The sequence below is a fragment of the Ascaphus truei genome, chromosome 4 (genome assembly GCF_040206685.1).
Source record: "Ascaphus truei isolate aAscTru1 chromosome 4, aAscTru1.hap1, whole genome shotgun sequence".
Lineage (NCBI taxonomy): Eukaryota > Metazoa > Chordata > Amphibia > Anura > Ascaphidae > Ascaphus > Ascaphus truei.
This window is the reverse complement of record NC_134486.1, coordinates 75,104,735-75,124,486: the sequence shown is the minus strand read 5'-3', so window position 1 is coordinate 75,124,486 and position 19,752 is coordinate 75,104,735. Positions and strand designations below refer to the sequence as shown.

General features: G+C 44.0%; 1 protein-coding gene across 4 annotated transcripts in view; it reads left to right on the top strand.

Annotated features, from left to right (window-relative positions):
- The window catches only part of TASP1 (taspase 1), a 243,041-nt gene that overhangs the window by 95,640 nt on the left and 127,649 nt on the right, over nucleotides 1-19,752 (top strand). For all 4 annotated transcript variants that reach the window (XM_075596056.1, XM_075596053.1, XM_075596057.1 and 1 more), the window contains 2 exons: nucleotides 15,399-15,518; nucleotides 16,788-16,866. In XM_075596056.1, coding sequence (XP_075452171.1) covers nucleotides 15,399-15,518; nucleotides 16,788-16,866 — 199 coding nt within the window. The remainder of the gene's footprint in view (nucleotides 1-15,398; nucleotides 15,519-16,787; nucleotides 16,867-19,752) is intronic.

Here is a 19,752-nt window from a genome sequence, read left to right as displayed (position 1 = left end):
AACTAGTCCAGATTAGCTAAAATGGAAGATCCCTTATCTCGATCAGGTCGGGTGAGTGACGTCAGGCGCGTCTGGGCGGTCCTCTCTTTCACTCCGCAGAGAAGCTTCCGGTGGTCTCTTGGGCCCCGGGGAGCATTGCGGTTTCGCTGACTGCTGGCCTTGTACACCAAGGGCTCGTAGAGAATTATCGACCTCTTCTTGGAATCTTAGCAAGAATGGCTTCCCATCTTTGTTTACCACTAAGCGGAATGGGAAGCCCCATCTGTAGTGAATTTCATTCTCTCTAAGAACTGCTGTGACTGGGCGGAGACCTCTCCTTGAGATTGTAGATCTAGAAATATCCTGGAAGATCTGGATCCTAGAGCCTTTAAAGTCCACATATTCCTGGTTCCTACAGCCTCGTATTATTTTCACCTTGGTGGTGTAATAGTGTAGTTTGACTATTACGTCTCTGCATTTCCTGGGGTCCGCGAATCTTGGACCTAAAGCTTGGTGTGCTCTGTTCATATGCAGGTCACTTGTTTGAAGTGTCGGGTCTATTTGGGTAAACAAGTTCACCAGATAAGGTTGCAACTCACCCGGGTCGACTGTTTCGGGAACGTTTCTTACTCTGAGGTTTTGCCTCCTTTCCCTGTTCTCCAGATCATCAACAGTGTCATTCAGGTTCCTGATCTCGTCGTTGAGTCTAAAGAGTTCGACCTCCATTGAACCCTGACTCTGCAAGGATTCTTCAAGTTTATTTTCCAGCTGGACTGTTTGTTCGGTCAGAGAGTTCAAACCTGCCTTGAATTCAGCAACAGCCTTATCGAGAGATAGTTGAAACACACATTGCATCTCTTTAAATAAATCCTTTAAAACTTTTGTCATGATTTGAGTATTTTCTTCTGTACCTTGTTCTTGTTCAGTATCCGTAAAGTTTCCTCCTTGTTGTTGTGAGAGCTCCTGTTCCTGTGGATGCGCGTGCCAGCACAGGCGCCATCTTGGATTTCGGGAACAGGAGATGCAGCTTTCTGGATGAAAGGGTAGTTAGATGGGGTTGCCGGCGTACAATCTTTCTTGGGGGGAGGCATCCCTGCAGGTTACGACGTCAGGGGAATTTGTTTTGATTCACTTTTTGGCGGTTCATAGCGCGATCTCGGAGGAGTCCCCGGAGCTGATATAGGCTGCTGCCATCCTACTCAACGCTGCGTGCGCGCCCCCTCAACTTTCTTTTTAATACAGATCACTTTTAATATTTGATTTTTGTCCTAATTCCTTATCACGTTAGATTCTCTGGTTATCCCCCATTGATCTAATTTGAAGAAAAAAAACAAACACAAAAACGTGAGATTTTTTTAGGACCATATTCTGGGAATATTCAAACAATTATATGCTTTAAAGGACAGGGATTCATCTTGCATGTATTAAATTACTTGTTGTTCATTGTGTCTTGTTTGTTACACAATACACTTGTTTAATTTGCTTTATGCCTGCTATAATTGTTTGTCTTTTTTTAGGCAGCGCTAATCTCTGTCCCGCCGAAGATGCTATCTAATTCTAGAATACAAATGTTCGATTTGTTTTGTGCCAGTAATATTTTTGGGCTCATGATGAGCCCACATAGGACCTGTCTGTAACATTTGCGGTTTTGAATGGCATTTCTCTTTCCTAATTTTTTTTATTTTTAAATGTACACTACTGTGTACACAAGTACTTCAGGTGATTTATAAAAACTTGTTTTAGAAGTAAAGGTTGCAACCATTATCATGACTCAATTGCATAATAAACTGCACTAACTTATTCTGCAGAGGACCGCTTCTAAGGGCTGCGCTGTGATCTCTAAATAACCCTCCTTGAGCGCTTTCAATTCCAGAAAATTTCATCTGGCATTTTTCATGAGCACATTTTACCAGAAACCATTTCCATATTTTTATGTTATTAAAAGGCCTTACTAATAAAGTGGGATACAAATCCATATAAATCCTGGATGCACTTTAATGTTTATAACCACAATGGTTGAGTTGCTAGGCAAAAAGGGTTGTATGCCACATTTATTGCAACACGTTTAAAGGTGTCGTTTCTTTTTGTTTCTCTTCTAATGTCAAAATACTACCAGCAGCAACAGTCTTCTTCTTGGCCCCATAGCAGACTACCTGTTCATACCACATCTGCATGTTTTCCTCACTACTTGAGGGTAATTGATTTTCTTTGTATTCACTACATCATGCCCATGTCACGTTAACCAAGTGTAGAGTAAAGCAAGAAGTTTCATTCAGCTGGACTCATATTTTATTCTTTCTTAGTATTGGTCTGAACTGTGATTTAATTGTCTTAACTTGAACATGTTTATGCTTGCATTTACCTTCGCTCATGTTTCTCATTATTGTGCATACTCTAACGGTAGAATTCACTTTTTGTTTTATAACTATATATAAACCTGCTCCTTCCTCTTTGTAAAATGTTATTCTGCACTAACATTTTCTCCCTGGGTCTGGCTTTCCCCCTTGTCCCCTCTACCAGCTCCCACTTCGAAGACTGAAAATCGGCTTACTGTAGCTGGAGAGCTTGTTGATTTTAGAACATCTTGTGTGTATGTCAGTAACAACCTGTGCCTTTCATATTTGAGATCAGCAAGATAGATATGGAAAATCAACTTCCTATCTAAGTTGCAATGGGTTTATATTTCTGCTTGTAATGGCTTTTTCCCTGATGGAAGAAAGCATAGAAGAAAACATCCTTGGCTCTGCTTAGCATATCAAGATTCTTTGTTCTATACAAAAAAATATGGTTCAAGGGGGATGACGGCGACCAACCAATAAGTTAAAAAGGAAAAGACACCAATAGTGTAATATGCAACAACTATTGATGAAAGTTTAACTCAAAAACCTCAATGGTTGTACTCACATTTGTGAGAAAAGAAACTGGTGATGGTAAACTCTGAGGAAATCACCGGATGGCGTTCGTGCGTGCGTGCGTCATCACATCTGAAGAAACTGGAAAACGGTTTTCTGTTGGAGGTTGAGTGGTGGACTCGATTTTTTTTTCATCACTTTTTTCACTTTAACACTTTTTCACTTATACTTTTAATCAGTTTATTCACAATTATCACTACTAGAGTTTTCATCCACGTTTAAATAATTGCATGTGTTTCATCAATATTCACAAGAGTGACATTTTAATGTGAAGTTTGGATTTTATTTTATAACACTTACATTAAAATCACTTGTATTATTATCACTTGTGTCTTTTGGAGAGCGCCTTCCTAGTACTTTGTTCCTGCACTATGCAAAAAATATGTTCCTGCCTGATCTCTTGGATTGTTGGGACGCTCTTTCCGTTCTCTTTTGACCTTTTGCTGCACTGAGCAGGTCAGACTTCTATGATGCATGTTCCAAAATGTTAAGGTTAAAATTGAGAACAAATTAGGTGGAATGTCCTGTATCCCATAAAAGTGTTTTCCTGAAGTAGTGGCCAGAGATACTGTAGTGAATGGGATTTAAGACGTGCTAAAGGTCGTTATCACAGATCTAGTAGAGATACTAAGACCGATAATAGCTAGGGCTTCCTGCTTACGCCTAAACTCCTTATCCCCCAAATATTACCATAGTATAAATGCATTTCTGTTTCAGTGTGCTGTCTTGCAGACTTAAAATAATGTTACATGTTTCCTGGCTGCAACAGATCAGGGCTGTGGGCATTTGCTTACACACACGTTTCTTCTCCTTGTTCATGAACTTTCTACATTTGTATCGAGTGGGTGAGCTTGGGTGGTTTATGCCACCCTACACCTGACTGTTTATTTTCCATTATTTAATTTCCAAATTTGACATTTAACTCCTCTTATTTGACACCATCTAAATGGCAAACTATTGTAAGTGCATTTCTTCACTTGATGCTGTACGAAATTCTTTATTTTTAATTCATGTTTTTTTTGCCAAAGTTAAAAATATGCCTCTACATTATAAAGCCACTTTAATGATTCAGCCAAATCCCTTCTGTGACTGTCAATCAACATATTGTAAACCAGTCAGATAACTTGGGGTTCTACTTGCTGCTCATTAAGCATTTAGCTTAAAGGGTAAACTTATGCTTAAAAATCCCCCAAATCCACAGCGTCCCCGTTCTTCCACTGACACCCCATGCAGATAAGTAGTTTGCTTCTCCATTTACTGTTTGACTGCCCTAGATATATGACTTTAACCTTTCAGGGTACTTTAAGTGGGTTATAAATTAAAGTGCGATCGAGAGTAACCGCACGGAAATTCCTATTCAACTCAATGGGAGTTTCTTTTGGGTAGTAACGCACTTTCACACTTTAACGAATGATCTACTAAGTGCTTATTTTTCATCGTTCAGAATAATAGGGTCATACATTTTGCTTTAAATATATGTATGCATATATGAAAACTGCTTTTGTTGAATGAGTAGAACACAATTGTGCACACAGTCCTGGTAAAAATATTTAAATGAGCAGTTAATCCCCCCCTCACATTATTTTTATAGAATGGGACCTGGGAGATAGTTACCGGTGAAGTTACCAGGCTTAAATCTCCCTCCAGGGGAAACAAATTGGCTGCCAAATCTCAGGCCAATAGGCAGCTGTGACATCATCGGTGGTGGCTTCCTATTGTACGACCATTTAAATCCCTTTTTTTTTGTAACTTGTAATTTTTATTGAAGTAATGTACAGGTACAAATCATAACGTGGCATAAGCCCACTCAAGGGAGGTACATATGACATAGTCTTTCAAATTAATACAGTGTATGTGGGATGACGACAGGACAACACAAGACGAGACTAACTTAGACAGCATCCATCTTTCGGTGTCTTGATATCTACCATAGTATCCGGAGACATATAACTCACCGCTGGATGACGGGGGAGTGTGGGGAGAGACATAAGGGAGGGAGGATATAGAGTTGGGGGAGGCATGTCTTCTCGTTGAGGTGAAAGTGGCTCTCGGAGGGTGCTTCTTCAGCTAGGATCACTAAGTCCTATTTATTTGAGCCCGTGTACGTACACCTGCTGTCGAGGAACTTCTATGACCTGTTTGCCGATTCCCTGATGATTTGAATAACAAGATGGAATATAGGCTGGACCTGCCAAAGGAGAATGCATCTAGTGCTATGAATGCCAAATTGTGGCCCGTTCCACCCCGGGTATGTCTGTTTGGGCCAACCAGAGTAACCAGATCTTTAGATAATTGATGCCAGTGTCGTTAACTAGACTCGTTAACTTTTCCATCTGGCAGATAAACCAAATCTTGTTCCGAATCTTGGGGATGGAAGGAATCACGTTAAGTTTCCATACTGCTGCGATCTCACATCGGGTTGCTAGGGCAAAGTGCCCGATTAATTTGTTGTTTGCTCTTGAGAGCCCTCCTACCGGTCTGTTCAGCAAGAACAGCCACGGGTCTAGGGGAATCGGGAGGCCCAAGATCCTCTGAGTCCAATCACGAATTTCTTCCCATAGAGGTTCGATCCGAGGGCAAGACCACAGCATATGTAACAGGTCTGCCGACTCTCCGCACTGTCGAGGGCACAGCGGGGAGGGTCCTGGCACATACCTAGATAATTTTAGTGGTGTGTGGTACCATCTCATTAGGACCTTATATGCATTCTCCTTTAGTGTGGTGCAGCTTGAGCTTTTGGCAGCCGCTAGATAGATATCGCTCCAGTCCTCATCTTCTAGGGATTCTCCAAGGTCAGATTCCCACTGAGATCTGTATCTCGGGTGTCCCTGTCCGTGGTCAGCAAAACCCACCACTTCTCCATATAACTGCGATGTGAGTCCCGAAGTGTCTGATTCTGCCAGACAGAGCTTTTCAAAATTGGTCAGCGCTGAATAAGGGGCTGGTTTATTATAAAATGCTCGGACCTGGAGGTACTTAAAAAAAAATCAGAATGGGGGATATGCTTTTCAGATCTGATTTGCTCAAATGATTTAATTTTGTTGCCACTGCCCTCCAAGTCTCTTAAGGCGCGTATAGCCGTCCGTTTTCAAACTAGAGGTACTACTGCACTGCAGACCGGGAGCAAAGTCGGAGTTCCCCCAAAGGGGGGACATCAGGGAGTTTTTGGTGGTGAGGGAGTGATTGTGCTTTGACGTGTTCCATATTGACAGCGAGTTGGTCACAGAGGAAAGCGGCATGGCAGCACCTGTATGTGCTTTTTTGGGTAGCCAGATCAAGGATTGCAGCTCTATCGGAGCACAGCTTGCCCTTTCTATTTCCACCCATCTTTTCAATGCAGGGTTGGAGTGCCATTGGACAATTTGGCTTAATTGCGCCGCTTTATAGTAGGACCACAGACAAGGTACCGCTAAGCCCCCTGCTGTGGAGGGTCTTTTCATGGTCAATTTGTTACTCTCGGTTTTTTAACTCCCCATATAAATTTGGAGATATCAGACTGAAGCGAGAGTAGGTCTTTCAGTCTCAGTGGCACCGGCAGTGTTTGGAATAGGTATAGGATACGGGGGAGAAGATTCATTTTGATACTTTCTATCCTACCTATCCAAGAGATTCTCTGGGAGGACCATTTTGAGACGTCAGCTTTTAGTGATCTGAATAGGGGGGGGGGGGGGGTAGTTTGCCTTATAAATGTCTCCAACATCCTTAGTAATATGGACTCCCAAGTATTTAATCTGGTTCTGTTTCCAATTAAAATTGAAATTTAGCTTTAGTAGCTTTTCAACCTCTGTGGGGAGGCTGATGTTTAGAGCTTCTGATTTAGATTGATTGATTTTGAATCCAGATATTTTAGTGAATTTGTCTAGCAGATTAAAGAGATTTGGCAGAGACGTGAGGGGTCGAGAAAGTAATAATAGAATGTCGTCAGCGTATAGAGCTGCTTTGTGGGATTGCGAGTAAATATTTACCCCAACTATATCAGGACAGCCACGGATCAGAGCTGCTAAGGGTTCCATACAAAGGGCAAACAGGAGGGGGGATAACGGGCACCCCTGTCTCGTGCCACTTTTAATTTGGAATTGGGCAGATGGAAAGCCTTGGTGTATGACCTTAGCAGTAGGGCCTGAGTAAAGTGCCATATTCGCTTCACTCACCCTTTCCCCAAATCCAAACGCCCCGAGCGTCTCTTTTAAATACGGCCAGTTGATCCTGTCTAACGCTTTTTCGGCATCCAGACTTAACATCATAATTTGTGTTAGCCAATTCTATCAGATCAATGATTCGTCGGGTATTATCCGCTGCTTGTCTACCTTTAATAAATCCGACTTGATCTGGATGTATCAGTCTGGGCAGGATCTGACTTAGTTTATTGGCCAGTAGTTTGGCGTAGATTTTAATGTCAGTATTAACCAGGGAGATTGGTCTATAGCTTTTGCATTCCAGTGGATCTTTGCCTGATTTATGGATTAGTGATATAGACGCCCGGAGCATCTCTCCGGGGATTGGGGCTCCCGCCAATATTGCGTTAAACATTCGGAGCAGCCTTGGGGTAAGCACTTTGCGAAACTTTTTATTGTACAGCCTCGAGAAGCCATCCGGGCCCGGGGCCTTAATTGGTTTCAATTCTTTTATCACCGTGGCTAATTCCTCCCCAGTGAAATCCGCTCCTAGGCTCTCTCTTTCCGCCTCAGTGAGCTTTGCCAAATTTGAGTTTGCTAGGAAATCTCCTAGTGACTTACTCGTTTTTGTGGTATGTGCCACTTTCTCACCGTTGTATAAAGATTCATAGAATTTACCAAATTCATTAATTATGATTTTAGGATTGGCCGAGGTGGAGCCTGATTTCAATCTAATCGCTTGGATATTGTAGTTGGTCTGTCTGTTACGTAGCAGACGGGCCAGCATCGTATCTGGTCTGTTAGCCTTTTCGTACAATTTCCTCTTGGACCAACATAACGAATTGTCTGCCCTGGACGTCAAAAGCATATTTAATTCAATCTTAGTATCTTTCAAATCCTTGAGGACCTGCGAATCTGGGTGTTTTTTATGTTTCTCAGATAGGGAGCTTAATTTAGACTGAAGGGTGATAATTTTAACGTCCCTTTCCCGCTTGCGTCTCGCCGCGACACTTATCAACGTGCCTCTGAGGGTCGCCTTGTGAGCCTCCCATAGAGTTAACTGGGATTCCACAGAGCCTGTGTTGATTTCAAAGAATTGGTTAATTTCTTTACCAATGTGTTCGCATATATCAGGGATTTTTAAGAGGGATTCATTGAGTTTCCAATTTGCCCCCAGTCTGCCATGTTTAATTTGGTTACACCTTAGCTCAATAGGTGCATGGTCTGACCATGAAATATCATGGATTACCGCACGGGCGACCAGCGGGACCAGTCTACTAGAGACGAAGAAGTAGTCGATTCTACTATATGAGTTGTGAGGATGGGAGTAAAACGTGTAATCTCTCTCCAGCGGGTGCAACTCTCTCCAAATATCCGCTAGATGGTTCTTCCGGAGGCCTGAGGACAGGGAGAGTTGTGCTTTTTTGTTACTCTCTTTGGGGGTGCTGGATCTATCTAGTGCTGGCTGAAGGGCTATGTTAAAATCCCCTGCAATAATAATATGGCCCTGTGCCCAGGTATTCAGGGTTTGAAAGAAGGTATCAAAAAAAAATTCGTCTTGCTCGCAGGGAGCGTACACGGCTGCTAGGGTAATAGGTTGCACATGTATGGAACCCTTTAGGATGATATAGCGACCTTCTTTATCTTTTTTTTAAACTGTTTTAACGTTAAAGGGTATCTTGTTGTGGAAAAGTATAGCAATTCCCTTCTTTTTTTCAGGGGCTGATGAGAGGAAGAACTGCGAGTATTGCTTATCCATGAAACGGGGGGCACTTTTGTCGCTAAAATTAGTTTCTTGGAGCATCAATATGTCGGCACCCCGCCTTTTGTATTCTGTAAATGCTATCTTGCGTTTTAAGGGGCTGTTGAAACCCTTTACGTTATGTGAAATGATGTTAAGGGCCATCTAGTGATAGTGGGTGTGTAGGGCGTATCATGAGCCATAGTCTTACCCCGTTCCTAGGGCCGAGATATCTGTCTGATGGATTGACTGATGATGTGGTGATGTCTTTACCGCATATTCCCTTGCCGTCCGCTCCTATTTCCTCTGGGGGGGGGATGGGGGAAATGGGAGGCCAGGGCCCAGGGAGGGGGGACACATGAAGGTAGGAAGGGGCAGGGAAACATATAACATATAACGAACAAAGAGACAAAAATGACAGCGTAAACAGTGTGTTTCTGACAGTGAATATACATAGAATTGAGAAGATCTCATCTGGGGTGGACCCAGAGAGATCCTTATGCCCATAGGTATGGCCTGGCAGACCGTCCGTAACGGTGGACTTGTCTGTGTCCCGAGGGACCAGCCTCCTAGGGACTAGAATACGACCCATTATCGGGGAATGGGTTGAGATAGTAGAAGCCTGCAGCGGGGTTTGTATACTGCAGCCCTTTTGTCTCCCCCCCCCTCTGCCTTCTTGTCTCCCCCCCTCCCTTCCTGTCTCCCCCCCCTCCCTTCCTGTCTCCCCCCCCTCCCTTCTTGTCTCCCCCCTCCTGCCTTCTTGTCTCTCCCCCCCTCCTTATCTCTCCCTCCCTCCTGCCTTCTTGTCTCTCCCCCCCTCCTGCCTTCTTGTCTCTCTCCCCCCTCCTGCCTTCTTGTCTCCCCCCCTCCTGCCTGCTTGTCCCTCCCACCCCCCCATCTGCCTTCTTGTCTCTCTCACCCCCCCTCCTGCCTCACTCCCCCCCTCCTGTCTTCTTGTCTCTCTCCCCCCCTCCTTCTTGTCTCTCTCCCCCCCCCTCCTGCTCTCTTGTCTCTCTCTCCCGTCCCCCCTCCTGCTCTCTTGTCTCTCTTCCCCCCCCTCCTGCTCTCTTGCCTCTCTCCCCCCCCCTCGATCGCCGCCCGTCCGTGATTTCATGCGCATGCGCGTGCCCGCCCGTGCCATCGCCGAAGCGGAGGGGCGGGACCGGAAAAGGGGGGGCCGCCATTTTGGAGGTGGCCATCGGAAGCGCGGCCAGCTTGGAGGTGACTGTCGATCATGTCGGAGGCGCGGCCATCGGGTCTGCGCCACTCCTCAGAGGTTCCCGCTCTGCCCAGCAGGAAGAAGGAGGGAAGATGGCCGCCATTCAAAAATCAGCGATGGATCGCCAGGTACGTCCATGACGACGCCTCCCGGCGGCTCATCTGCGTTCTGGGCCTTCCAATCGGGGCAGTAGTGATGTCTTCTCTAGGCGAGTCAGGGGTATGTTATAGGTTTGGCTGACGTGGATTAGTCTTTAGCTTTTAGCTTTGGTGGGGGGCGGCCACGGAACCAGCCCTTCTCCAGGAGATCACCGGAGCCTCCCCCCCACTTGAGGAAGCACGTGGGGACCCCGAAGACTGCTCAAGGCCCAACCTGCGCAGAAAAGCATCACCATCCTCTGGTCTTCTTAAGGTATGTGGGGTGCCATTTTTTATCACAAGCAAAGCGAAGGGGAACAGCCAGCGATACTTTATGGTGTTGTCACAGCGCTTTTGTGACCGGCCATAAATTCCTCCTCCTGGCCAATGTAGCTGGGGCTAAATCTTGAAATATTTGGAACTGGACCTCGTCAAATTCAGTATATTTTTGGTTCCTGGTCTTTTGGGATATGGTTTCTTTCGTTTTAAAAAAATGGAAACGGACAATAATGTCTCTGGGGGGGTCCCCTTGTTGGGGGCGGGAGCGGAGCGCCCTATGGCACCTATCCATGTGTCTATCTGTTTCAGATCCGTCTGGGATTAGGTGTTCAACCCAGCGTGAGGTGAAGTCCTCTGGGTCTGTTACAGCTTCCGGCACCCCCCTGATACGGAGGTTGTTTCTCCTGTCCCTGTTGTCGGAGTCTTCCAACTTGTCCCCTATCTCCCGCACCTGGGCCGACAGGGAGGCGACCTCCGCTTTAGTTTGCTGCAGGGCTGATATAGTTTCATCAGATTTTACCTCCAGCGTGTTGGTCCGTTCTCCCAGGGCGTCCAGGTCTTTGCGTAGGGTCCATAGTTCAGACTTGAAAAATGTCCTTATCTCCCCACATAATTCTTTTATGTCCTTAACCCTGGCCCACCCCTGGTCTCCAGCTCCTGAGGGTGGTCTGTTAGCCCCCGGTTCTGTGTCCGTGTCCGTCTCGTCGTTGGGCAATTGGGGGGGAGGTCTGTCCTTGTTCCTGCTCTCCTTGCTTTTCCCACCCGTCGCCATTGCTGCAAGGGACTTGCAAGGGGTTTTATGAAAGTAGCTTGCTACAGAAGGGACTTTTCTGCCCCTTCTTGTGGTCAGCGGCATCCCCTGCTGTTCAGATACTTGAGGGTGTCTTTTTGTAAATTTTCGTGCCAAAAATGCTGATATTTAGTTAATTGTTTGCACTGACGGGCTGGAGCTCAGTTATGAAGCATCCATGCACCACAGCTCCCAGGCTCCGCCTCCCTTTAAATCCCTTTTAAAAAGCAGGAAGTAGTACCGGTAATTTCCCCAGTAATTATTTCGGGAACCGATGGGTCAACTTGAGCTGAAATAGCACGTTTCATCTCTAGAGAACCCTGTCATGGGAGAGGGGGTTTGGCCCGGTATTAAAGGGGTTACACCCCATTTGGCCACCCCCTGCTCTCACTTGGGAAGCAAGGGGTTAACTGGACTGCGGTCCAGTAATGTGTTTTACCCTGCTTCAGCAACCAAATGTATATTCCCCTGTAAAAATGTATTGTTTCTGTTCCAATGTTGGCACCAACACATACACTGGGATTGATGCGGGAGGGAAAGGGTATAGTTAACTTAGTGTTTATAGCCCTTTGTTCCAGGTTCCCGCCTTTTCAGGCTCCATTTTGCAGCCTTCCATAGGTCGCCATTGCATCTTTATGCATTCCAATGGCAGATCTGGCGGTTTTGGACCTATTTCCAGCGAAGACCAGCAGGTGGCATCCGAGAGGAGGAGCGGCGGTTTCCCATTGTAAGTCAATGGGGCCATTGACTTCAATGGGGATTCCTCGACCCCGACCTCCAGGAACAGGTTGGCAGCCATCCAAACCGCAGGCCGCAAAAGCGGATACAATGTCTTTGAAAAGAGCTTCTATCACTAAGTTCAAGTTCAACGGCGATTGGCGTGGGAACCTTAGGTTCTAGGGCACCTAGAACTAAAATTATTTTTGCCCTAGGCATCCTCACACACGACCCCCATCGGGTCCGGGAATGAGGGACCCCCGTAAAGGGTCGCACTCATGAAGCGGGTCTCGCCATTGACTCCAATGGCGGAGCGGAGGTCCCATTGAATCCAATGGCGGCGCTCGCCCATGCATTGCCTGTGGCGGCGCCGGTCATTGATTCCAATGGGGAAAAGCCGCGTGGCAAGAAAACGGCTACGTCCGAAACTGTAAAAAGTGTAAGCCCATATCTCCGGTTCTGGGAGGACCAGAGGGCTGGGATTTGGGTCGCATGTAGCCACGGTTCCGGCGTGAATGCATGGCCACGTCCAACCCTCTCCGACCAACCAGACGGAGTGTGGGCAACTGTAAAGATTGGTGGTTTTCCCCATAAACTACAATGGCGGAGTTTCCCCATTGAAAGTCTATGGCGGCGGAACCCATGGACTTCAATGGCGGAGTTGCTCCATTAAAAGCCTATGGCGGCAGAGCCCGTTGATTTAAATGGGAAAAGAGTGAAAAACAGAGATTCATTTTTAAAGCGAAGAATCCTGTATTAAAAAAGTGTTTTAAACTGCATTTGTGTATCTCCGGTTCTGGTGGTCCCCGAGATCTGAAACTTGGCCACTACGGAGAATCCCCTCCGGTATGAGGGAGTGGCAAGTATCAGCCCACTGGGCCCAGCAGAACGGATTTTTTTTAATATGTGAAGGTATTAAACTATGAATTGTATTTAGGTTCTGGTATGAAAACTCAGAGCCTATCTGCTATGTTAATGATCCGGAATGGGAGACAAATGGTCAATCATAAACTCCTGATAAAAGGCTCCCCCACCCTGCTTGTGTATGTGAGCACAATGGAATGCAGGACATGGGTACTTGATATTAAGTGTTGTAATTCACACCTTGGACAAAGGGGATCCTGGCCAAACTAGACTTTAAGACGCCAGGCTTGTGGGACGGGGGCTGAGGAATTAAGCCCCCTGATTAGAATAATATCCACCCAGTGGGCGGGTGTTAAGGTGCCCCTCGGGTGAGGTGGCAAGGAGAGATTGGGTGCAGGTAATTGTTCTCCAATGGCCTACACTCAATAGTAAAGTATAGACTGGAGATTGCATATAAACCAGTGTCCAGCCTATACTCGGAGTTCGTGTTTTCGTGACTTCAAGTTTACAACTATTTAATGCCTGATGAATTGCTAATCCTGTTACCTGATTATTTCATCATCCCCATTCCAACCCTAAGTAAGTGTATATTTTGCCTGTTATTTGTATATCTTGTGTGTTCACCTTATTTAAGGAATAAACTATATTAGTGCCCAATGTCATGCAGTAGCTGCAAAGGCAAACAAAATCTTATCTTGCATCAAACGGGCAATGGATGGAAGGTAAGTAAACATAATTATGCCCCTTTACAAAGCATTTGTAAGACCACACCTTGAATATGGAGTACAATTTTGGGCACCAATCCTAAGAAAAGACATTATGGAACTAGAGAGAGTGCTGAGAAGAGCCACCAAATTAATAAAGGGGATGGACATTCTAACTTATGAGGAGAGGCTAGCTAAATTAGATTTATTTACATTAGAAAAGAGGCGTCTAAGAGGGGATATGATAACTATATACAAATATATACAGGGACAATACAAGGAGCTTTCAAAAGAACTATTCATCCCACGGGCAGTACAAAGGACTCGGGGCCATCCCTTAAGGTTGGAGGAAAGGAAATTTCACCAGCAACAAAGGAAAGGGTTCTTTACAGAAAGGGCAGTTAAAATGTGGAATTCATTACCCATGGAGACTGTGATGGGAGATACAATAGATTTGTTCAAAAAAAGGTTGGACCTCTTTTTAGATGGGAAAGGTATACAGGGCTATACCAAATAAATATACATGGGAAGGATGTTGATCCAGGGATTAATCCGATTGCCAATTCTTGGAGTCAGGAATTAATTTTTCCCCTTAATGGGGATTTTTGTTTGCCTTCCTCTGGATCAATAAGTATAGATATAGGATAAAGTATCTGTTGTCTAAATTTAGCATAGGTTGAACTTGATGGACGGAAGTCTTTTTTCAACCTCATCTACTATTAACTATGTAACTATATATTTTATCATATCTAAGCCGTGTTCAGTTCAACCCAGTTATTTTTGGTAGTGTATTATTATAGGCCTATCACAAGTTCCAGTGACAAACCCCCTGGTTCCAATACTGTTAAAAGTGAGTTAATTGCTTCTTTAAGTCTAACAGGTTTTTCCCCCACCCTCTGGGAGATCTCACTACACTGTGTTTTAGTGCTGCTCACCTGCAGGTTGACAGGATGCTGAGTTTCCGATGGTGTTAATGGGGAGACAGGACAAGCTTTTGGGGTGATGGTTGGTTCTTTCTCACCGGTGCGGCGCTTCCATCTCCAGCAGGCTCCAGTAGCACTGGATGCAATCCCGGCAGGAGAACTCTCTTCTGATACTCCCCCTGATTAATTGCAGTCTCAGGCAGGAGTATATAATAACAGAAACGGCTTTATTCTTTAACAGCGAATACAGCATAGTACTGGATGCACTCGTTTACCTCTTCTGGATGGTCCCTGGACTCAACCCAGGAGGCTTGAGGCTCCAAGGGTCAATCCTCATCTCCTCCCCTATCCCCAGGTGGAATAGGGGTTAGTGGTCCCTCTCCCATAAGGGGGGGGGGGGGGAAGGAAGGTGGTCAGAGCCCTGATTCCACACTCCCTAGCACTATACTCCTCTAAATTTGGCTGTGTAACCCCTTTTGTACCAGAGGGAGGGTCCAAGATCTGAGCCACTGATTGGGCAGTACACAGGCCTTATCCTGCCCCCATGTCACTCAAGGGAGCTGCTTACTGCAGGGGAAAACCCGGATTAACCCCAACACTGCCTGCACTTGTACCAGGGCTTATGTGTTAGGCAGGGTAGACTAGTGGCAGATTAGTAGCCAAAAAAGATATATGGCTACATAAGCATCCAGAAATTAATATTATTGATGTTGTATCAAACTTGACCTTACTGCATGATGTTACAAGAAAAGATTGTGGTATTAAATAACCGTGTGAAAACTCAAGGGTTCTTGAGGTTATAACAATACTTCCATGTGTATATCCAATAAACTGTGTTCTATTTATTATATGCCAAAATAAATAATGCAAAACTATTACGTATTTCTAGTGACCTTCTCAACTGAAATGAAATGCTTACATTTCCTTCCAATATTTATAGTAGAATCAGTTTACATTAGGAGCTGCCTCAGTGCCTTGTTAATATTGTTTAAAAGCAATAGCTGTTATTACTCTGCAGGAGAATGACTCAGGAACTTTGGACACGGTTGGAGCCATTGTTGTTGACCAAGATGGCAATGTTGCTGCTGCTGTCTCCAGTGGAGGGTTAGCCATGAAGCATCCTGGGAGAGTCGGCCAGGTGAATATATATATATATGTATATATACAGTATTTGTAAATAATGAGTGAACACTTTGTCACATACTGATAGCTACTATGGAAATAATCAGTATATACTTAAAATACTATAAAACATGATTTATCAGGGCTGTGCACGAATACGACTTTACGAATATTTGATGCGGGCAGGAGAGCCCGTCTGTAAGCCATCCAAAGGAAGCCATGAAAACAGTTATTGTCAATTAAATAAGTTAGACTCTTGCCAAGTCAAATAAATAACTAGATGTAGCCACCTAATGACAATACAGTTCTATGACAATGTCTGTAGTATGCTGCAAACTGAAATCATTTCTGCAGTGTTTGGAAGCTCCCTCTAGTGGTTAAAAGTGTCATCTCGTCTCTAGTAAATGTCATCACAGCATAAACATGTAGTAGTGACTGGCATTTTACTGAGAATTAATATTGTTCCTCACTGTTGTAGTCATTGCTACTGTACCTCTCTGGCAGTAGAATGGACATGTCTGGGGTGTGTACAGTACCCACAAACAATTGTTGATTTCTTTCTGGTATCCTTAAAATACAGTATATCATTTTGTACTTATTTGAAAACATCTGTAAGCCTAGTTATGTCCCTGGCCACCTGCAACTATCTACTTATTTCATAGGCAACACTAAATATTAGTGGCAGTGCCTACTAAGCCGACAGAGGCATGTTTGTTACAAATGGCTTAATGTAGTGGATTGACACCTTCTAAAAATAAAAAATAAAATGTGCGAGTATGTTATTTTTTTTTTTTTTAATATTTCCACGATAAACAAAAGCTTTGGGGTGTTTTACAATCTTTATCTAATGTCTTTTGGGGGGTTGAGATTTTGTCAATCCTCAAAAATATGCAAAATCCTGTTATCGCTGTGATCTTTGTTTGTAAAGTTATTATTATGCCATTATTAGTAAAACAGATGAATACAAGTAACTGATTATGCTTAAATTCAGCAGACTCTGTGAAAGGGGAAGGATATTTAACCCGGATGCAAATAAGTGTTACTTTAAGGGTGATTGAATTTTTCTATGGAAGCAAAAGAAACCAAGTTGTTTTAAAGAAAATAAAAATGAAATGTCGAGTTGCGACGTGGGACTGTGCTTTTTAAATCGCAGTCCTGTGAAAGCACATTTTCTGTATTTCTTTTCCTCTCTGGCTTGTGAGAAACTGCATTGGAAAGAAACATAACATCGTGTTGTGTACATACTTTTAAACAAAGGTATCCATGAAATGCTTCTCGATTACAGGCTGCTGTTTATGGATGTGGCTGCTGGGCTGAAAACACTGGAGTTCACAATCCTTATTCTACAGCTGTGAGTACTTCAGGTATTTACTGCTTCCATTACATGTTTACTTTCTACTTATCCCATAAAAGGGTTTAAGTAAATGTTTACGCGTGTGAACAACATACACATTTCCATAAAAAAGTGGCGTCTGTAATTAAAAAGTATTGGTATGCTGGGTTGATGTATATAGTTATGGCAGGGTGTGTACTGTATGTGCGTCTGTGTATATGCAGTATATGTATGCGTACAAGAGAAAACATTTGTCAGCCTTTCAAAACTGCACTGATTTTAACCAAATTCTGTAGTGTGTGTTTCATGGTTTTGGAGCTATGACGTTGACAGACACATAGGCTCTTTTATTAACTTTGTGAACCCCAATGATAATTACAGAAATTCCATCGTTTTTCCATGATAACCTTCTTGAATCAAAACCAGTCTTTCCTTAAATAGCCAACAGGGTTTATATTAACCAATTCCATGTCTGTTGAAACAAAATGATGTATGAATAAGACGAACAATGAGTAATTAAGAGCAGGATATGTGCAAAAGTATTTGAAACCCTGGTTTTATAAGCTAAATTAAAGGGGATAATTAGAATCAGGTGTTTAAATAATTAGGTAGATCTTCAGGGGTGATTTTGGGAGGCCCCATCCTATATAAAGATCAGAAACTTTGTGAGTTTGGTCTTCACTATACAGGTGTGTGGAAACACGTCATGCCACAATCAAAAGAAATCTCTGAGGACCTCAGAAAAGCAGTTATTGATGCTCATCAGTTTAGAAAGTATTACAAACCAATTTCCAAGGTTTTTGGGCTCCACCAACCCACTGTCAGGCAGATGGAGAAAGTTCAAGACCACAGTCCCTCTACCTAGGTGCTGTCTCTTTACCAACATCTATCCAACAACAAACCGGAAAACATCCAGGAAGTCACAAAGAACCCCAGAGTAACATCCACAGATCTGCTCGCCACTCTCATCTTGGCTAATGTGAGTGTTGATGACTCAACTAACAGAAAAAGACTGAACAAGAATGGTGTTCATGGAAGGATAGCCATGAGGAAACCACTGCTCTCTAAAAAGAATATTGCTGCCCGTCTGAAGTTTGCCAAAGAGCACGTAGATGATCCACAAGATTTCTGGAACAATATTTTCTGGACAGACGAGTCAAAGGTAGAACTTTTTGTCCTCAATGAGAAATGTTATGTTTGGCGAAAACCAAACATTGCGTTCAAAGAAGAACCTCATCCCAACCGTCATGCATGGTGGTGGGAGTGTGATGGTTTGGGGCTGCTTTGCTGCCTCAGGATCTGGACGGTTTGCCTTCATTGACACAAACATGAATTCTGCATTGTATTCGAAGATTCTAGCGAAGAATGTCAAGCCATCAGACCGTGAGCGATGCCATGCAGCAAGAAAATGATCCTAAACATACAAGCAGATCTACAAAAGAATTGCTGCAGAAGAAGAAATTTCGCATTTTAGCATGGCCTAGTCCAGCGGTGTGCAAACTGGGGGCATGCCAGATTATCCAGGGGGGGTGCGCGGCGGTTGCAGGGGTCCTGCGCTCTTCCCCCAAGGCATTTAAATGAAGGCCGGGGGATCGTGTTAGGCCTCTGCAACTTCACATACGTTCTGTTCGGCAACGCGTCGCCATAGCAACGCTGCATCAAATGACACGCAGGGTCATGTGACATCACGTGACCCCGCAACGTCATTTGACGCCAGGAGAGGAGGTAAGGGAGGGGGGCTCGAGCAGGGAGGGAAGCAGGAGGGGGGGGGGGGCGCGAGCAGGATAGATTGCTCAACGCTGGCCTAGTCAAAGTCCGGACCTAAACCCCATCACAATGTTGTGGCAGGACGTGAAGCGAGCTGTCCATGCAAGGAAGCCCTCAAATATCATTGAATTAAATCAGTTCTCTAAGGAGGAATGTGCCAAAAGGTCTCAAAAACAATGTTTTTCCTGCTCAAGAGGGTGCCACCAGGTACTGAATCAAAAGGTTCACATAAATAAACACACAAACGCAGCAAGCTCAAGAAACCTCAAAACCCACATATATATATATACTGCACCGACACACTTTATTCGAGCAAATACCCAGTATGTACCTGGCAGATACCTGGAATGCGCCGCTCCTCACCTCTGACAAGCCTCGTTGCGTTTGCCTTCCCAGCCTGGGTTCATGCCTGGCTGACGGGCAGCTGATCTGTTAAATGATAATGATTAGGATTTAATAGGCTGCAATGCTTCGCGTGTCTACCAGATGGCATAAATTCATGAATTGTAATGCAGTATATATATATATATATATATACTGTGCAGTATTGCAGCCAGCGGGAATAAAATGCTTCAATCCCTGCCTGGAAAATAACCCAATGCACTCGGGCAGAAAACAGTCACAAACCTCAATACACCCAGGTATACCCGAATTCGTGGGACTAGCCGAGCTCGAATAAAGTGTGTCGCCAGTGTATATATATATATATATATATATATATAATATATATATATATATATATATATATATATATATATATATATATATAATATATATATATATATATATATATAGCGTGTAAATCTCCCAATTTGTTGCAGGCCAATAGAGAGCCACAACATCATCCATCGGGTCTTCCTATTGGCCCATGAGAAGTGGATATTTAAACAAGGAGGATGTAATTGGCGTCAACTTCCTTGGTCAGTATCTCTTGATCAGGGTTTTTTTTTGGAGCTGTAATAATCAAGGTTTATACATAGCCAAGGGAGAACTGCTCTTTAAAAAGGCACATTCTGATGTCTTTCCTCATGCTTGTGGTTTGTTTTGTGTAAGGGTTCTGAAGTTACCTGTGTCAGACTCCTAAATCCAAGCTTGCTGGCCATAAATGTTAATACTTATACATAGATCCTGATCTGTTTAAAAATGTTTA